We start from the raw sequence: 18018 nt of genomic DNA on the forward strand, positions 1-18018 counted from the left end.
ATAACAGCATTTGGAATACCCTGGGGTGTCTAGTTTTCAAAAATATGTGGTTTGAGGGGGTTAAATTGAGTTAACTGGCTTCAAAGATCTTCCAAAGAGGAGATGGAGGCAGAATGACCAGATTTGTTAAAAAAGATTTGGAAATCATAAAACGCTGCTTGTACTTATTGCCCTATAACTTACAAAAAACAGCAAAAAAACATAAAAACATTGGGTATTTCTAAACTCAGGACAAGTAGTAAAATCTATTTAGCTAGTTTTTTTACTTGCTTTTTTAGGTGAGTAAAAGATTTTTCAAATAAAAGTCATAAAATGTGTTTTTTTTTCAATTTTTCACCATGTTTTTTTTATTTTTTTTATAGTAAATAAGATGATACGATCAAAATAATGGTATCCGAAGAAAGCCCATCTTGTCCTGAAAAAAACAATATATAACTTATGTGGGTACACTAAATGGGTGAGGAGAAGATTACAGCTGAACACAAGCACCACAAAAGTGTCAAAACAGCTGCGGTCCCACAGGGTACAAAACGAAAAATGAGCCCGGTCCTTAAGGGGTTAAGCTGACGTTTTAGCAGTTTGCTTATCTGATGTATTCGGGTGTGTGTTAACACAATGCCAAGCAGGAAAGACATCAGCAATGATCTTCGTGAAGCAATTCTTGCTTCCCATCAATCTCGGAAAGTAGAAAACATTCAAGACAGTTGTATGTTGAAAAAAACACAAAAAAATACTATCTCAAACATTGACAAAGGTTGGCGATAGGATTAGTGCGTGGAAATCACCATTTGAAAGTGGGATGTCTAGTTTTCAAAAATATATGGTTTGATGCGGTAAAATGAATTGGCTGGCTTCAATAATATCCCAAATAGGGCATGGGGGCTGAAGGACCAGATATCAAAATTCCAAGTTAAAAAACAGAATTGTGCATGTCCCAAGTGTGGCCTTTTAGCCCCTAAATAACCTGACAAACCTATGCATGGGTGGGATCACTGTTTTCAGGAGATGTTTTTGAACACATATTAGGAATGCTGTTTGGAAGTAACATTTATCAGGTGCTGTACATTTATACCTGAAGTACAAGTTGTGTAAAAAAAACCAAAATAAATTACTAGCAGAAACTTTGCAAAGACTGACTCAGAACACATACAAGATTCTAGTTAGCAGGTTGTTTTGATTCGCTTGTGTAGATGAGTAAAAGATTTTTCAAGTAAAAGTGGAAAAAAGTGTTTTTTTCAATTTTCAACATATTTTATTTTTTTCATAGAAAATTAGATGATATGATCAAAAAATGGTACCTAAAGAAAGCCATCCTCATGCTGAAAAAAAACAATATATAACTTGTGTGGGTAAACTAAAGGAGAGAGAGGAAAATTACAGCTGAACACGAGCACTGCGAAAATGTTAAAACAGCCTCGCTCACAAAGGGTACAAAAAGAAAAAAACTGCACAGTCCTTAAGGGGTTAATAATGCCATCTAGCCCTGCTTCAAAACACACCCTAGACACATTTCCATAGAAATGCTAGGAAATATGCAGATATGGCACGCTGGCCAAAACAGGGTAAATGGAGAAGCCACTCTATCTAAGCCTGCAAATCTAGCTTGCCTGTAACATTGTAACCATGAGTGCCGTATACAGTACATGCCTACATGCATTTAGTTGGAGACGTTACCTTTTCAATTGCAATGGGTCCTCTTCTTCCTCACTGCTAAGCATCGAGTCCTCTACTATTGTTTCATCACTATCATAACCAGAAAAGCTAATGGCATTATCTAATTGGCATTTGTTTTCTTCCACTAAGTTGGCTGTTTTTATTTCTCCGTAGGCATTCTGGGAAACCTCCATGTTATTGTCTGCAAAACAAGGTCAGCACACGTTACTCAGATCTTTGTAAATTGCGATCTGATTTACTGAATAGTACCAGGGGAAAGCAGCCAGGAAAATAACTCTGTGCTTGTTCATAGTAAGCTTTCACAGTGTGCGTGTGTGTTTTGTTTTTTTTACTTAGACCTGACATGTAAAATACAAAATATACAATATTTTGAGATATGTGAGACTGTGAACCCCAGCTGCTATACAAATAATAATACATAATGGGTAGGCCATTGCTCCGTTCCCCCATTCTGTGGAAAATCCATGCCGGCTTTTCCAGGAGGCTAGAGGTCTGCAGGATCCGGTCTGGGATTTCTATGGGGCCGGCATCAGGCACAAGTGCTGGGCATTAAAAACCCTTGGAGCTTGATACTCAGAGAGACTGTTGGGGGAAGAGGAAGTTTCCCTGCGCTCCCAGGGCAAGGAGAGGCCCTGAAGAAGACCATCCCTGAGCCAATGAGGCAATACCTGCCTGGACATTTTGTGTGCTCTCTGGGGGAGGTTTTCCAGAGCCTGGCTTAGCTGGGTCTGGCTGGGAGGTTGAGTTAGTGGGTAATTAGGCTGGTCAGTCTGTTAGAGAGGGCTCCAATTGGGAGCTAGGTTTTCTTTTTATAAAGCCCTGTTTTGTTACACGCTGGTGTTCCCGACTCTGATTGCCCAAGAGGACTGTGCTTAGGACCGCTAAATGTGACATGTGTGGCCCTTGTGCTACAGGGTTTGTCACAGATATTATTTCTCATTAAGGGCTAATAAAACAAGAGTGTACGAATCATCTACCACTGCAACTACAGAGATCACAAAAGTATTTAAAAATGTATTATATTTTAACTAAGAATTGTGGAAGATTGTTTGTTGCTGACAAGTGTCTTTTTAGTTCACTGGTTTTACATATTATAACTAGTTCACAAAAGTAAGTATTCTTAAACTACAAACTGAAACGATGACAGATTAAAGTTGACAGATTAATACATTGTTTCTAGTTCTTTACCATATTAACACTTTATTGTCAACATGCGCACTGTAAAGAAGGACATGAATCACAATGATCACACATGTCAATCTCCGGTTAAGGTAAGTAGAGGATTTTGCATTACTCAAGCCCACCATCCATGCACTGCACCAGCTGGGCTTACGGTGACATCACACGGCTATTGTGTTCCGCGTGGGTGTTCAGAACTGCTATTAATTCTGAGAACTAAAACAGGTTTCACTGAAATCCTCTTGGAATGTAGATGCAGGGGCCTCATCCCAAGATTACTGGGGACTGTAACACCATCTTCCCCAGCAACCAGCAGGATTTCACCCATGCTATACCGCTTCTGTGGAATTGCCTTCACCGTTACGTCAGACTTTCTCGTACACGACCAAAAGCTCTCTGAAAACTCACTTTTTTCAAGAAGAGTACAACCTTTCCTTCCCAACACTCAACCATCATCCTAATCAAAGCATGTGAACAACCAACAACCTCTACAGATCATCCAGACCCTATCAACTCATACCCATCCAAACAGTCCTCTCCTGTCGCTTGACTTCGCCCTCAAGCGACTAGATTGTAAGCTCACAAGAGCAGGGCCCTCTCCTCCTTTTGTACCATTTTGTTATTGTTTGTGACTTTAAATTATTCTTCTGATTGTAACAGCGCTGCGGAATCTGCTGGCACTATATAAATATAATGTAAGTCTCACCCTAAAGAGCCAAAACACAGGGGATACAGATTGAAGCACTACTAAGGGAGCAATTAGAAAAATGATGTGTGGCTTTTGTGTGGTGAATCAGCTGTTTCAAGGCACAGAATGAATGCTTAACCTCAGAATAATATTTGTCTCCAGCTGCAGGCGTTAATTTGAATATATTATTATATGAAATTCCTTTTTTTTCTTCAAAAACACGAGCCAGAGATTTCAGGGGCAAACACGGGATGATGAAACGTCCACCCAGCAACAGTCCCGGCGGGGTGTGCTCGTCACGCTACAGTCTGACTGCCCATAGTTCACGGCCAGTTTGCACAGCTCACTGCGCCTTATTTCCCTCAGCAGTCTCTATCGGCGCATCCCTATTCGCCGTGTCCGCAGCGGCGATTGGTTCCCCGCCAGTGAGGAGAGATCGCGCGTTCACCTAGATGCTGGTTGCTATGGCAAGAAGATGACGACCTCACCTGTTTCGAGCGGTCATTGGCTGACGGATCAGACCACTGGCGGTCTTGCAAAGTTTTGCCCCACCCCTTCCTTCAGTGTGTCAGTTAGCTTGTCAGCTGACAGGCTCGCTCACTCGCTTAGCGGCGGTGGCAAGAAGCAGTACACCCGGTACTGCGTCGAAGCCTTTACTATCGCCGCCGCAGGGAGTCACCGGATACCAACCTGGTAAGTGGATCGTACGTGCTGTTCGGGTTGTAAAATGTGTCTGCCTTGCGTTTTTGTTTTTAGTTTGATTTATTTTATCAGGCATTGTTGCGGACACCCACTGGCTTATCCGATAGTTGGGTCCTTTAAGTAGGGGAGCTTTTTCCTGTCATTAGGTGATGAGGTCAGCAGCTGGGAAAAAGGTAGGAGTGACCTGACCTCGCTGTTTATATACAATGTCAGGGAGACATTAGAACCAGTCTGCGAAGCCTGACACCTAATAGGCAAGTAAAATCTATACCTATATGTCTATATAATCTTTATGCCTTTCACGTTTTCTTTTGTATCTGGCTGGAGCCTTTTTATCATATGCTCATTCAAGCATGATTCATAATCTTCACGATTAGTGTCCTCTCAACTTCCATACTGCTTTTTATGATCAGAGGTAGAATAAATCCATATACATACATTTATTTTCTGCGTTTTTAGAGGAGTAAAACGTCTCTTTCACATTTTCTCTCTGCTTCTCTTTCACTCACAATATATATATATACACACACACTTTTTGATTGGTGGACAGCAAAGTTTTTTTTTATATATATATATATATATTATTTTTACTGGGAATCACTAGCAGATGCTTTTATAAAGGTATATTTATGTGTTTGGGTCTGGGTTCTGTCCATTGTGGCATTCATGTAGAGCCATCTGTTCTGTTGGTGCAGACTGGTTGCACTCGCAGCACACCCCGCAGCCATATTTAAGAGTCCGTAAGGTGGTATGACTGGTGAACTTAATCTTTTAAATTCAATTATTCCAACTAAAGATCCCCAGACTAGTCTGTCACCAGTCATCATCATTTGCAAAAAAGTACAAGCAGACAACAGGTGATTCATTTTTTGGGTGACTTGTCAAATAAGAATCCATAGGTATATATAATGATTGACAATATACATATTGACTAGCTAGGGCTGGTGTTGATTTGTGTGTGTGAGCTCTCACCGATTGTTGTGTGGGCCGCTGTATCCTGTTTTGCTTTTGCTATGAAAGCTGTCAGTGATGAGATATGAAGCCCGTTTCCCAAAAATACTGTACATTATTGTCTTGTAGTTGTGCCCCTCAAAGAAGTAGGGTTGTTATCTTGGTACTCCTCACCTGTTGTTGCTCTATGTCATCTTGTTATGTTATGTTATATACTAATTGTGTCATGTCTAGCCTTTGTACAGCGCAGCAGAATATGGAGCTATATAAAAAAAATAATAATAATGTTTCTGAAAATCAGCACTGATCAGCAAATCGTTACTGTCTTACAATTGTGTAGACGCCATTACAACGTTCCGTCTGTATGCAGACGTGTTTATTATCATAATGCAAGGATAAGCATTGGCAAAAAAAATACATTTTTATATTTGTTGTGTGTTGGCATTAAGGCAGCTTTTCACTTTCACATGATCATTTTTATGGCCAGACTAGGTGAGCCGAATGTTTGTATGTTTTGGGATTTTTGTTTGTTTTCCCCCCCAGCAGATATAAATAAACATTTATATAGAATATATGATTAAAAAAGATTGTACACATGTTAAAAACATATTTATGTGTGTGAAATACATGAACTGACCATATATAGTGTAACAATGGATTTACCATATAAATGATGAAATCACCGAGCAGTGTCTGACGCATTATAACCAAACCCTGTCATGTTGCGGCACTTGAGGATTGGGTTGGATACTACTAGTGTGTTTGAATCTTCTTTTAAATTTCATTGAATTCTATCTGGTGATACTTGGTGATATATATATTTCTTAAAGAAATTTGGATTCCTATACTCCACCAACTTTTTGGATCGCCTCCAGACCCTTTTTCGAGATAATCACCTCACATTCCACGCAAGTTTATATAACATACCCATCAAATAATAGATTCCCACCTGTTACATCACCCTACCCATTTACTCTAAAGCAATGCTCATTAACCCTTACATCACCTATTTCTGCTTTTATACACATGCTTTTGATCATTCCAATGGACCTCAAAAAATGAAAAGACCCCCAAAATTTAAGATAAGACATAACATCCTGGTACTAACAAATAAGGCCGTCCATAACACTGCTCCTTCATACATTTCAGCCCTCATTAGCAAATACTCTCCTACTCGATCCTTATGTTCTTCCGATGGGCTAAGGCTCTCCCCCTCACTTATCACCTCTTCCTTTTCCCATCTACAAGATTTCACTCAGGCTGCCCCATATCTCTGGAATCTACTCCCAAGGAACCTTCAGCATTCACCCTCCCTCCCAAAATTCAAGAAACATCTCAAAACCCACTTCTTCAGAGATGCCGCACCATCTTAGCTGCTAGAACTTCCCTGTCGTTGATACAAGCAGTACACTACCTCTCACCCTTTCTCTGTGCCTTATGTTTGTCACCCCATTCCTCGGTTTGTCTTAGCCTGTCGATTCTCGTCTTGTCAGACCCCTTGAATATATGTATTGTATTAAGTGCTGCATAAATAGATGGAGCTCTATAAATAAAAGATGATAACATCCATATTCATCGTATTGTCTCTCTCTCGTATTGTCTCTCCTCGTACCTATTTACATTGATTGGTATTGCATATAATAACTTCATTTACGGGTGTACAAAATATGTTGAGGGTGTCCTGTGAGAACATGTCAAACGACTCTGGCATTTATAACAGCCCAATTTAATATGTTAACCACAATCATTTTATCATGGTAACGATGGGGGTCATACAGTACTAACCTATCATGTAAACTTAGGCCTGTTTTATAACAGAACAGACATTTTTGTTGCATCAGGTAATGATATAACCCTCGTCAAAATATTCCAATTTCTCTGGAATTCTTTTATTTATCGCGAGGCTTCATTAAATTTGGTAACAGAAACAGGTCTCTCGTTTCACTGTAATGTTTCCCAATTGGTCTTTCTCGGCCCTAGCTTTTATTTCTTATAACATGTAGAAATTGTGAGGACGGAAGTGGCAACAGTGTATTTATTCTTTTAACTTCTAGTCAGTATGGTTTATGACGGATCGCCATTCTGTTAATTAAAAAATATTCCGTTTCTTCAAGTCAAATATATAAATCACAGCTAATCTGACAAAAGTTAAACAGAAACATGTAACTGTATTTTACAGATTGCATTTATACATGTATGTTGTTATCCTGCTTTGTGGGAGCATCCTAACTTAACCTAATCCTACAATGTGTGTTATAACATTGTGCCCTTTGGTGTAGGAGATGATCCTGGCTGACTTTATAATGGTGTATTAAATGAAAAAGGGAGATGGCATATCAGTAAAAATAAATAAAACAAACATAAAGGAAAGTAGTCTCTTACTTTTAATGCACGATTAAAAAACACATTAGCTGTAGCTTCATGGAACTTTTGTATTCCATGTGGATCTCAGATAAATATTTTGATGACATATCACATTTTCTATTAGTCACTTTGTGTAAATATCAGCTAACGGCGTCTATGGAAAAGCCTCAGGATTGGAAAACCCCCTTTGGTCACAGAGGCAAAACAAAAAGGGAAATTTCCCAGATACGCCTTCAACTAGGCCTCATTTCAGAGTACACGTTGGTGCAGAAGCTCATCAGATACTTGGCTACTTTTGTGCTTATTACATCATTTGTAATATACAGAATTCTTCACTCATGTTTGTTCTCTGTGTAGCCTTTCCATCCCATTTTATTACATTCTTAATCTTCAGCTTCAGTCTGAATTGTTCTAATTTTTTGGCAAGCTTGGCATATGTTTAATGCATGGTTGCAAAATTTGGCTGGATCTAGGAGCCGGCCAAAACATTTAGGAGCCAATTTTTTCCCCCTCAATCATTTTTTTGTCTTTATATATTACCCCCTGGTTTACTGTTTAAAATATGTTTATTGGGGCAATACAACATAAAACACACCTTTCTTTAGTGCTGCAATGCTTTGTATGGTATAGCAGCTAATGGCTTCATGACAGGGGTTATTTTATACCATAAAGGCTCAAGCTTGTATGCTCAACCATTATTCTTATACTTATTCACATAGTAACGCCATACAGTAACGGACACTAACGTCTTATGTTCGCGAACACTAACACCTTACAGTAACACAAATACTTAACATTCTACACTCATCTACACACATGCTAAAACCATACACTAATAGACACACAATACAATATTCTCAAATACACACTCATGCTTATGGTAAACTGTAACATACACAACCTCACACGTGATAAAGCTACACTCTTCTACACATGCACACACTATCCAACAACATACACACACTGGCTAACACAATACACATATAAAACCACACTGACTCTGGCACTATACATACATTTACACATGCTGACTCCAGCACTATACACATACACACTGAGTCTGACACTACAGTATAGACACACATATACATACATACATACATACATACATACATCCCTCCCCACACGCACACACACACACACACGCCTCTGTCTATCTTTTGCCATTGTGAACCCTGGGCCATCCTGCTGGGCAAAGTGAAGTGGGTGACGTGAGGCTGTTAGCAGGGTCACAATTCACAATGGTAGCCCTGGACAGTTTCCCCCCCCCTTGTCCCTCAAAACTCTGGGCGCCAGGAAGTGGTTTCTAGTAGCCATGGCATCCTGCCTCATAGGGTTTAATGATGTATAAGCCCTGGTTTAATGATCTATAATCAATAAATGATTCCCGGAAACTGATCAAAAACTCGAGGAGCCTCTTTACATGAACTTTCTGACTTGGTTCTTGAACTTGAACACCAACCAAGTCAAGGTCTAGTTTTCGATAACATTGGTGTAATTAGTTAATATGTACAAAGGTAGTAACCATAAATAACTATACAGGAAAACCTTGAAACATCTTCATGATCATTAACCAGATTGCGATATGGGATTACTAGAATTAAATTATAGTTACGTTTTTGTGATTCAGAAAAATAAATAGTTTTTTTTGTTGGCCATAACTGTTGTTGCCTGTGTGTGTGTGTGTGTGTGTGTGTGTGTGTGTGTGTATACTATTATACAATTTGTTCAAGAATATTGAAACATTTCTTAATCCCTGGCAGGTCACCAAGAATAGCGTAAAGATGCTGTCTCGACTCTTCCGCATGCATGGCCAATTTGTGGCTTCTCATCCATGGGAGGTGATTGTAGGTACCGTGACTATTACAATCTGCATGATGTCAATGAACATGTTCACTGGGAATGATAAGATCTGTGGATGGAACTATGAGTGCCCAAAGTTTGAGGAGGTAAGTTGAAACAGAAGCTCCACCATGTGTACAATGGTGTGATAAGGTGTAATAATAATAATGTAATCCCTGACATTTCTTCTTTCTCCTGACAGGATGTCCTCAGCAGTGACATCATTATCTTGACAATTACAAGATGTATTGCCATTCTGTATATCTACTTCCAGTTCCAGAACCTCAGACAGCTTGGATCTAAATACATTTTAGGTAAAGTGTTCAATCTGTAAATTTTCTTAAACCTTATTATTATTAGAAATGACAGGTAAATGTACACGTTGGCATGTAAAGATGCACATAGCATGAATGTAGTTCCCCGGAACACCAAATACATAATTTCATGTCACCGCATATCTGAGAGTAATCGGTTTACCAATGAACTGGAACAGAAGTGCGTAACAAGATATATAAGAGGAAAACATAAAATGAGAAAGTTATAATAAAGGGGATAACGCCCTCCAACCCAGCCCCTACACCCTGGAGTGCAGCCCAAATGCAGGCCCCATAAGTCCAAAATTGTCATATACAATACATATAAAGCTTCAATTTCAGCAAACATTTCCTGATGGTTTCTATGGGATTCGACAATGTTTCAGACTCTTTGTCATTTTTATATGTTTTTTTCTGCCGGCCCACTTTGAAAATTTGCTATTCCATGAATTTTGTATTCATTTTATTAATCTCTCTTCTTAGGTATTGCTGGCCTGTTTACTATCTTCTCAAGTTTTGTCTTCAGCACAGTGGTCATTCACTTCCTGGACAAGGAATTAACAGGTTTGAAGTACGTGTCAAATACTGAAGGTTGGCACAGTACCATTTTACATTTATCCCCCATGGAAATGTTTCACAAATCTTCTTTTTCTTTTCTTCTTCTCCAGCGAGGCACTCCCTTTCTTTTTGCTATTGATTGATCTTTCCAAGGCCAGTGCCCTAGCCAAATTCGCTCTCAGTTCCAACTCACAGGTGAGTGCAGTTGCATAATATGTAAAATAAATATTATCATCATGCCTTCTTAGATACAAGTCTTTCCCAATCTGCCAAATTACTGTAAAATTTCATATTACATGCAATATTTATTGCAGGATGAGGTCAGAGACAACATTGCCCGGGGCATGGCTATTCTGGGACCTACCTTCACTCTTGATGCCCTTGTTGAGTGCCTTGTTATTGGCGTGGGCACCATGTCAGGTAAGTGTTACCTTTGATATGATGTGTTTATAAGACAGCACAAAGCACGTGATGCAAAAGGCATGTTTTAAAGCTTTTAATCACTGTTTGTTTTTCAGGTGTGCGGCAGCTGGAAATCATGTGCTGCTTCGGTTGTATGTCTGTCGTAGCTAATTATTTTGCCTTCATGACCTTCTTCCCAGCATGTGTTTCCTTGGTATTAGAGGTAAGATACAGAGAGAATACCTAATAATAAACCAACTATCATGTTCAATCTGTATTAATCCATCCTTTATTTTTATATCTGCTCCATGAATATTCCAAACCATTGCAGCGAATATTTGCGTCTTTGCTTTGTTCTACTTTCTAACTGCCTTTTTTTATCGTTTAGCTTTCCAGGGAGAGTAGGGAGGGCCGGCCTATTTGGCAACTAAGTCAGTTTGCCAGTGTATTAGAAGAGGAGGAAGATAACAAGCCAAATCCTGTTACTCAGAGAGTGAAAATGATCATGGTAAGTATCTCCTATTCCTTCTAAGCTGGTAAACTAAGAACTATAGTTCTTATATAATAAGCTTTTTGTTTTCTTTAGTCCTTAGGCCTGGTTCTAGTTCATGCTCACAGTCGCTGGATAAGTGAACCCTCCTCTCAAAACAACACTTCTGTTGACAACAGTAAGATTCCCATTGGATTTGATGATAGCATGCCTAAGAGAATTGAGCCCAGCATGCCACTTTGGCAGTTCTATCTCTCTAGGTAAGGAGAGTTTAGGATCAAAATCAATTTGATATTGTGAAAACCATATGCGTCACTTATTACTAAATAAAATTTTAGTGTTGCAAAAAAGGCAACATCCCACCAAATTGTCCTCTGTGGGCTTAATAATGCATTAGCATACAATATTTGTCATAAAGGATTGCTAAGCAGGTTTTGACTCTGGTTCCGCTGCAGAACATGGCATGACGTATTGCTATTATTCCACAGAATGCTCACTATGGACATTGAGCAGGTCATCACACTTGGCCTTGCTCTTCTTCTTGCCGTTAAATACATATTCTTTGAACAAACTGAGACAGAATCTACGTTCTCCCTGAAGAATCCCATTACCTCTCCTGTAACCATGCAGAAGAAACCAATAGAAAGTTGCTGCAGGAAGGAGCCTGAACAAGAAGCCAGAGTTAGTACAGTAGAACAAGTGTCATCAAAAGAAATAAAAGGTAATTGACCCTGTTATCTGTGTGTAGGTTGTTTTTAAGGATGAAGCAATGAAATGCAACTGGAATGCTACATTAAAAAATAAACTATTTTAAGATGTTAAAATAAAAACACTTTGCATTTTATCCTACTGCAGAGGCAGTAATAAAGCCTTTACCTTTGGAAAGCCCACCCAAAACCAACTTTGTAGTAGGAGATTCCTCTTCCTTGGATTCATCATCCGATGAAGACAGAGAAAAAGTTGAATTGCCAGAGGTGCCCCGTCCTATTGAAGAATGTGTTCAAATCCTCAAGAACCCTGATGTAAGGAAAAAAAATAGAATGAACTCGTATTTATTTAGTTGCAGCAGTAAATGGTTAAATTTAACATTTCCTTTCATATTCCCTGTAGAAAGGTGCTCCGTACCTGAGTGATGAGGAGGTGATCCGGCTAGTGAATGCTAAACACATCCCTTCTTATAAATTGGAATCCATGATGGAGACCCCTGAGAGAGGAGTGGCTATTCGCAGAAAAATGCTGTCACCAAGACTGCCCCAGTCTTCATCGCTTCAAAATTTGCCTTACAAGAACTACAACTACTCCTTGGTAATTAAATACAATAAAACTGAGTTGGGCAAGACAAAAAAAGTCACCCAGTGTGGGGCAACAGCAGTAACTTGATGCATAGGTGGATTAATCCCTGAAGCTGGATTTTGCGGGAGAATAAAACTTGCTTACTGTTTATAGACTCCTGCTTAACAACGTCCTTCCTCTCTAGGTCATGGGAGCATGCTGCGAGAATGTCATCGGTTATATGCCCATTCCAGTAGGTGTGGCAGGACCACTTCTCCTAAACCACAAAGAGTATCAGGTGCCCATGGCAACAACGGAAGGCTGTCTTGTGGCTAGCACAAACCGTGGCTGCAGAGCTATAATGGTAAGACAAATTGCATCCAATCTTTTGTAGCGAGATTAAATCTATTGAGGGAAAAAAAAAGCCTGATAAATCGTATGTTCAAATATAAAGAGCGGTATTGCTTGATGTCCTGTTATTGTCTAGTAAAACTGAAAATCTTCTGCTGTTTCAGCTTGGAGGAGGCGCTCACAGTCGTGTCTTGGCTGATGGAATGACTCGGGGACCAGTTGTCAGGTTGCCCACTGCCTGTGATGCTGCAGAAGTGAAGGCCTGGTTAGACAGCCCTGAAGGCTTTAAAATCATCAAAGATGCCTTTGACAGCACCAGCAGGTAAACCGCGTGTGTAAATGTCATTGTTTATTTTGTAGCGGTTAAACACACATCACAATGCAGTACAGTGCGTGTTTGTTCACTTATGTACAATTTGCATTAATGTGACTACAGTCACAAGAAGTTTTAAGCCAGAGGACTAGTAAGAAAAACAAAAAACATGTGAAGTACTTCAAAGGAGTATAGAGTTATCCACATAAGTAAAAACTTGATTCTGGACCTTCCTGGATATTGGTCTTTCACTTTTTTTTGCCACGGTGAGACTTACATAGTTATTGATTGATTGTACGTTCCTATTTTATTAGATTTGCACGACTGGGGAGACTCCAGAGCACCATCGCTGGCAGAAACCTGTACATCCGCTTTCAGTCAAAAACGGGAGACGCTATGGGAATGAACATGATCTCAAAGGTAAATTAATATTTTTACTTTTTTAGGCAATTGCTTATTTACTTCTGTTAAAGCCTTTTTTTATTGTATCTTTCTGTAACTTGGGGAAAAATAGGGTAAAGCTATTTTTTGTTGCTAGGTAATCCTGAAAGTAGATGCCCTCTATTTTTATGCTATAGTAAGCACTTTCTTATACTATGAAGTATAAACTTGTGGGTTTTTTTTTTGTTTTGTTTGTTTTTTTTTCTTCATACGTTTTTAATCATGATCTTTTATTGGAGATTTGTGTGGCTTTTTTGGTTGTTTTGTTTAAGATAGCACATCTTTTAACGTTAGGGTACAGAACAGGCACTATCCAGACTGCAAGAAGAGTTTCCAGAGGTCCAGCTTCTAGCTGTAAGTGGGAATTACTGCACTGACAAGAAGCCTGCTGCTATTAACTGGATAGAAGGGAGAGGCAAGTCTGTAGTCTGTGAAGCAATCATCCCAGCCAGAGTGGTACGAGAGGTAAGATGAAAATAAGTGTATTCCTCTGTCTCAGCAATGATTACACATTTTAAGGTGAATGAAATGCTCCATTGACAATGTTTATACAGTTTTAAAGTGTTTGGGCACCTAAGCAAAAGCATGTTAGTAAACCTATTAAATAAAAATCTGCATTGAAAACAAATGGTTCTGAAATATTTATACAGTTTAGCGGTGATAATTCCACTTCTGAAAGTTAATTCCAAATACAGTCTTGGTGGTGTGTAGTTAAAGCAGAGATTTCCAGAAAATCTCGAAAATGTTTTGTAGGTTTATTTTTATTTACAGCCTAGGGTTATTTATTCATGTTCCTGCATAATTTTAACACATGATTTGTATCTCTAATGTAGGTACTAAAAACATCCACTGCAGCTTTGGTTGACGTCAATATAAACAAGAACTTGGTGGGCTCTGCAATGGCTGGAAGCATTGGGGGCTACAACGCCCATGCTGCAAACATAGTAACAGCTATTTACATTGCATGTGGACAAGTAAGTGAATCTCCACATATTACACACAGCAAGGGATCTAGTTTTTAAAGGGACAGTTCGGCCATCATATGCAATTTTAATGCATATGATGGCTGCTTTAAATGTCTGCGAGGTCCCCCTTGCAAACGCATGGAAAGAATCTGCAGAACCCCCCCCCCATACACACTTTCCCTTTTCCCCATCCTCCGCAATTTTCCATGTCGGAGATGTGACCAACACAGCATCTGCGGGCAAAAGCTTTTCTCTTTTGCAAAAGAGTACCGGACGTTCTGCTTATGCCACAGAGCGACTGAATGTAGTGGGAATTTAGTGATTGTATTTTGTTATGTATATATCCACCAACCTGCTTCCAGGTATTTCAAATTGCAATAATGCTGTAAATTAAATTATTATTAAATTATTGATTTATTTAAAACAAATTTTTATGTTGGTCTTTTTTGTTTTTTTACCTTGATTCATGTTGATTTTTTTTTTTTTTTTTTTTTCCTTTCTGATTAGGATGCTGCTCAAAATGTGGGGAGCTCTAACTGCATCACGCTGATGGAACACACAGGACCTATGCATGAAGATCTATACATCAGCTGCACTATGCCTTCAATTGAGATCGGCACTGTTGGAGGGGGAACCACCCTGGCCCCACAACAGGCATGCTTACAGGTATTATATGTTGACAAAGTCAATGTACCTGTGTTGACCCCGTGCTCATGAGGGGTCTCCTAACCTCACCAAGAAATCAGTGCATGGTAGCCATTTACTCTGCAAGGCTGGTAGTCCATCTTCTGTAAGAAACCTCAAAAAACATGCTTTTAGGCTGGAGTTTGAGATTTCTGCAACGGGGTGGGAACATTATTGTGGGAAACACAGGAGCACTACAAGGAAGGAAGGAATGACAATCAGCTTGGGGCCTGATAAAAGGACAGTGTGGGTCTGGCATGGAATCGGAGAGAAGTGTTGGCTCATCTTTATTTTTCAATTTACAGATGCTCGGTGTACAAGGAGCAAATCCAGAGACTCCTGGGAAAAATGCGTGTCAACTTGCGCAGATCGTCTGTGCTACTGTAATGGCGGGGGAGCTCTCTCTAATGTCTGCTCTGGCAGCTGGACATCTAGTAAAGAGCCATATGGTGCACAACAGGTAAGACACCACTGCATGCTCACATTTATGGAATGGTTGAATGAACTACACACGTGATCCGAGGTCTGGCTTACCCCAAGATTATACTTTGTCATCAGATCTGCCACATGAGCAGCAGTAAAGTTAAGCGACTCTTGCCCTCGGGCCAATTTACCAGGTGGCCAGCCTGGGCCTGATTTGTTTTGTAAAATACTACTTCTAGTCATCTTCCATTAATGTTCCCCATTAATTATAAAAAGTTTTTATTTTGCTGTAACATAAAACTTTCCTGGGACTAATGATCTTTTATGTATTGGGTTAAAATTAGAGCTGAATTAGTGGAATCTGGGTCTTCACTGCATAGTATTTAATCTATGATGACATTGCAACATCCATTTTGATTTTTAAATTCTGGCTTTGATGTATCTTTCAGGTCCAAAATTAATCTTCAAGATCTTCCTGGAACATGCACAAAGAAAGCCGCTTGACCAGCCAAAAGACGCAACATTTTTCTGATTAAGAAATCTTATAAGGACCGTAATAAAACATGAATGTTTAATTAAAACGGTTCTCTAAAATAAAAAGGTGCTTTATCCAAAAACAGATAGGTGGTGATACAGGCTACTAAAGGAGCACAACCTGCGCCAGTTAAATCAGACCCAACGTCTCTTTTATTTTTATAACCCTTGTGGGTCCAGCAGTCTTCTGTTGACAGGTCAGCATATTGCAGTTAGTAGAAAAGTTTCTCATCTAAAAATATGTTGATTTGTTATGTTTGACATAAGACTGCAGTGCATCCCAATTTTAATGCTACTGTTCGGTTTGGCTTAATGTTTTATTAAGTTGTAATATACCTCAATTTTAAGGAAATGTAAAATTATAATTTATTTCTTAAAATGTCTTTCCGAGTTATAAGATGTGAAGCATTAACTAAGGATAAATAACATTTTCATTACCAAGTCTCTACAAGGATAGGTTTTGTGACGGCCGCTCACCAGTTACATCAAATTAATGTGTGATTTATGAAATAGCTTGTTTTTTCAGGCTGTTTACGGTAGTGCTATGTCCACATCTAATGGATTATTACTGCCAAGTTTAAAGACGCCTAGCAAGATATTTTTTAACACTACTAGGGGGGTAATTCTTCTAGGATGCACTGGAGTGAGACAAATTCCATTAAAAGTCTGTTTCGGATCAATTTGACTATTGAAGTATTACAGTAACCCCACCCCTATATAATACCAACATACTTTTACATGCATCTACTTTAATTCTGCCCTGTTGGCAACTGATTAATTTTGTGAGATTGTTGGAAAGCCTAACGCAGTATTCTTTGTACAATGTTTAACCACTAGTTAAGGGGCCTGTGTCACCACTGTGCACTGGTTAGAGTCAACATCATCATGAATAAAGCATCTATTTCTGTTATTTACCCTCTGGTCTTTATTGGGGATAAGGTCACACTTTTATTGTAATTTAAAATCTCGAGCTATCCTTAATTTTTGTTTTTTATTATACATAATATTGCTTTAAAAAGCAAGGGAATGTTTTGAATACTTTAAATAAATGTTCCTATTTTTGTAAGATTTCAGTTTTTGAATGCCTGTTTTTTATTTTGTGCTACATTTTAGAACTTACAAATTCAGTGTACGTGTGCACCAGCAAATGCAATATGAAAATATTCATTTTATTGCATATGTTCTGAAAGATGAATGAGTATATATATATATATACATCAACTAAAACACTAATCCAGAATAAGAAAAGAAAGAAAGAGAGGGGAAAAAACCCCACACTGAAGCGATTTCCAATTGTGCCTGCAAAAGAGGAAAAATGTCTTGACTCCAAAATGGAAATCTGATTTATCACTGGATCGACAAGCTATTACTAATTACAAGGATTTTTGCCACCCTAGGCAAAACATAATTTTGTCGTCCCCTGCCCCTTAACAAATAACCCTAGGCGGGCCCTTATTTTGCCTATAGGTGGTGCCGGCCCTGCCTACTCTGTAACAAATTATATCCCTGTATATCCTTATTTGCTAATAAATCATCTAGCCCATATTTAAAGGCATCTATTGAATTTGATAACACGATATCTTGGTAGTAAAATCCATTTTTTTTTTAATTCCTACTGTGAAGAACCCTTTTCACTGCTTTAAGTGAAAATTCCTTTCTTCAAGTATGAATGGACCACCTCTTGCTCTTTACAGAGTCTTGGAGGCTGGTATTGCCCCTGTTTCTATTTATATATTGCTATTATACGGGTTCTCTTAGATGCCATTTTTCTCTAATGTACACAAGTTCAGCTTCTTTAGTCTTTCTTCTGAACTAAATCTGTACCGACTGCACTTTTTTCAAACTCTGTACAAATTGTTTTCCTTCTATAA

At 38.9% G+C, this 18018-nt stretch overlaps 1 protein-coding gene across 1 annotated transcript; it reads left to right on the plus strand.

Moving 5' to 3' along the window:
• The first annotated feature begins 4095 nt into the window (after positions 1 to 4095).
• HMGCR (3-hydroxy-3-methylglutaryl-CoA reductase) lies at positions 4096 to 17061 on the plus strand. Its single transcript, XM_053475723.1, has 20 exons — positions 4096 to 4234; positions 9322 to 9507; positions 9603 to 9714; positions 10198 to 10285; positions 10383 to 10467; positions 10587 to 10692; positions 10791 to 10897; positions 11063 to 11182; positions 11261 to 11424; positions 11653 to 11885; positions 12020 to 12186; positions 12275 to 12469; positions 12642 to 12800; positions 12952 to 13109; positions 13415 to 13520; positions 13836 to 14006; positions 14375 to 14515; positions 15014 to 15172; positions 15496 to 15650; positions 16063 to 17061. Exons 2-20 carry the CDS (start codon positions 9343 to 9345, stop codon positions 16115 to 16117), a joined length of 2646 nt encoding a protein of 881 aa, XP_053331698.1. The 5' UTR covers positions 4096 to 4234; positions 9322 to 9342; the 3' UTR covers positions 16118 to 17061.
• The last annotated feature ends 957 nt before the right edge of the window (positions 17062 to 18018 follow it).

Source organism: Spea bombifrons, chromosome 1 (genome assembly GCF_027358695.1).
Source record: "Spea bombifrons isolate aSpeBom1 chromosome 1, aSpeBom1.2.pri, whole genome shotgun sequence".
Taxonomy (NCBI): domain Eukaryota; kingdom Metazoa; phylum Chordata; class Amphibia; order Anura; family Pelobatidae; genus Spea; species Spea bombifrons.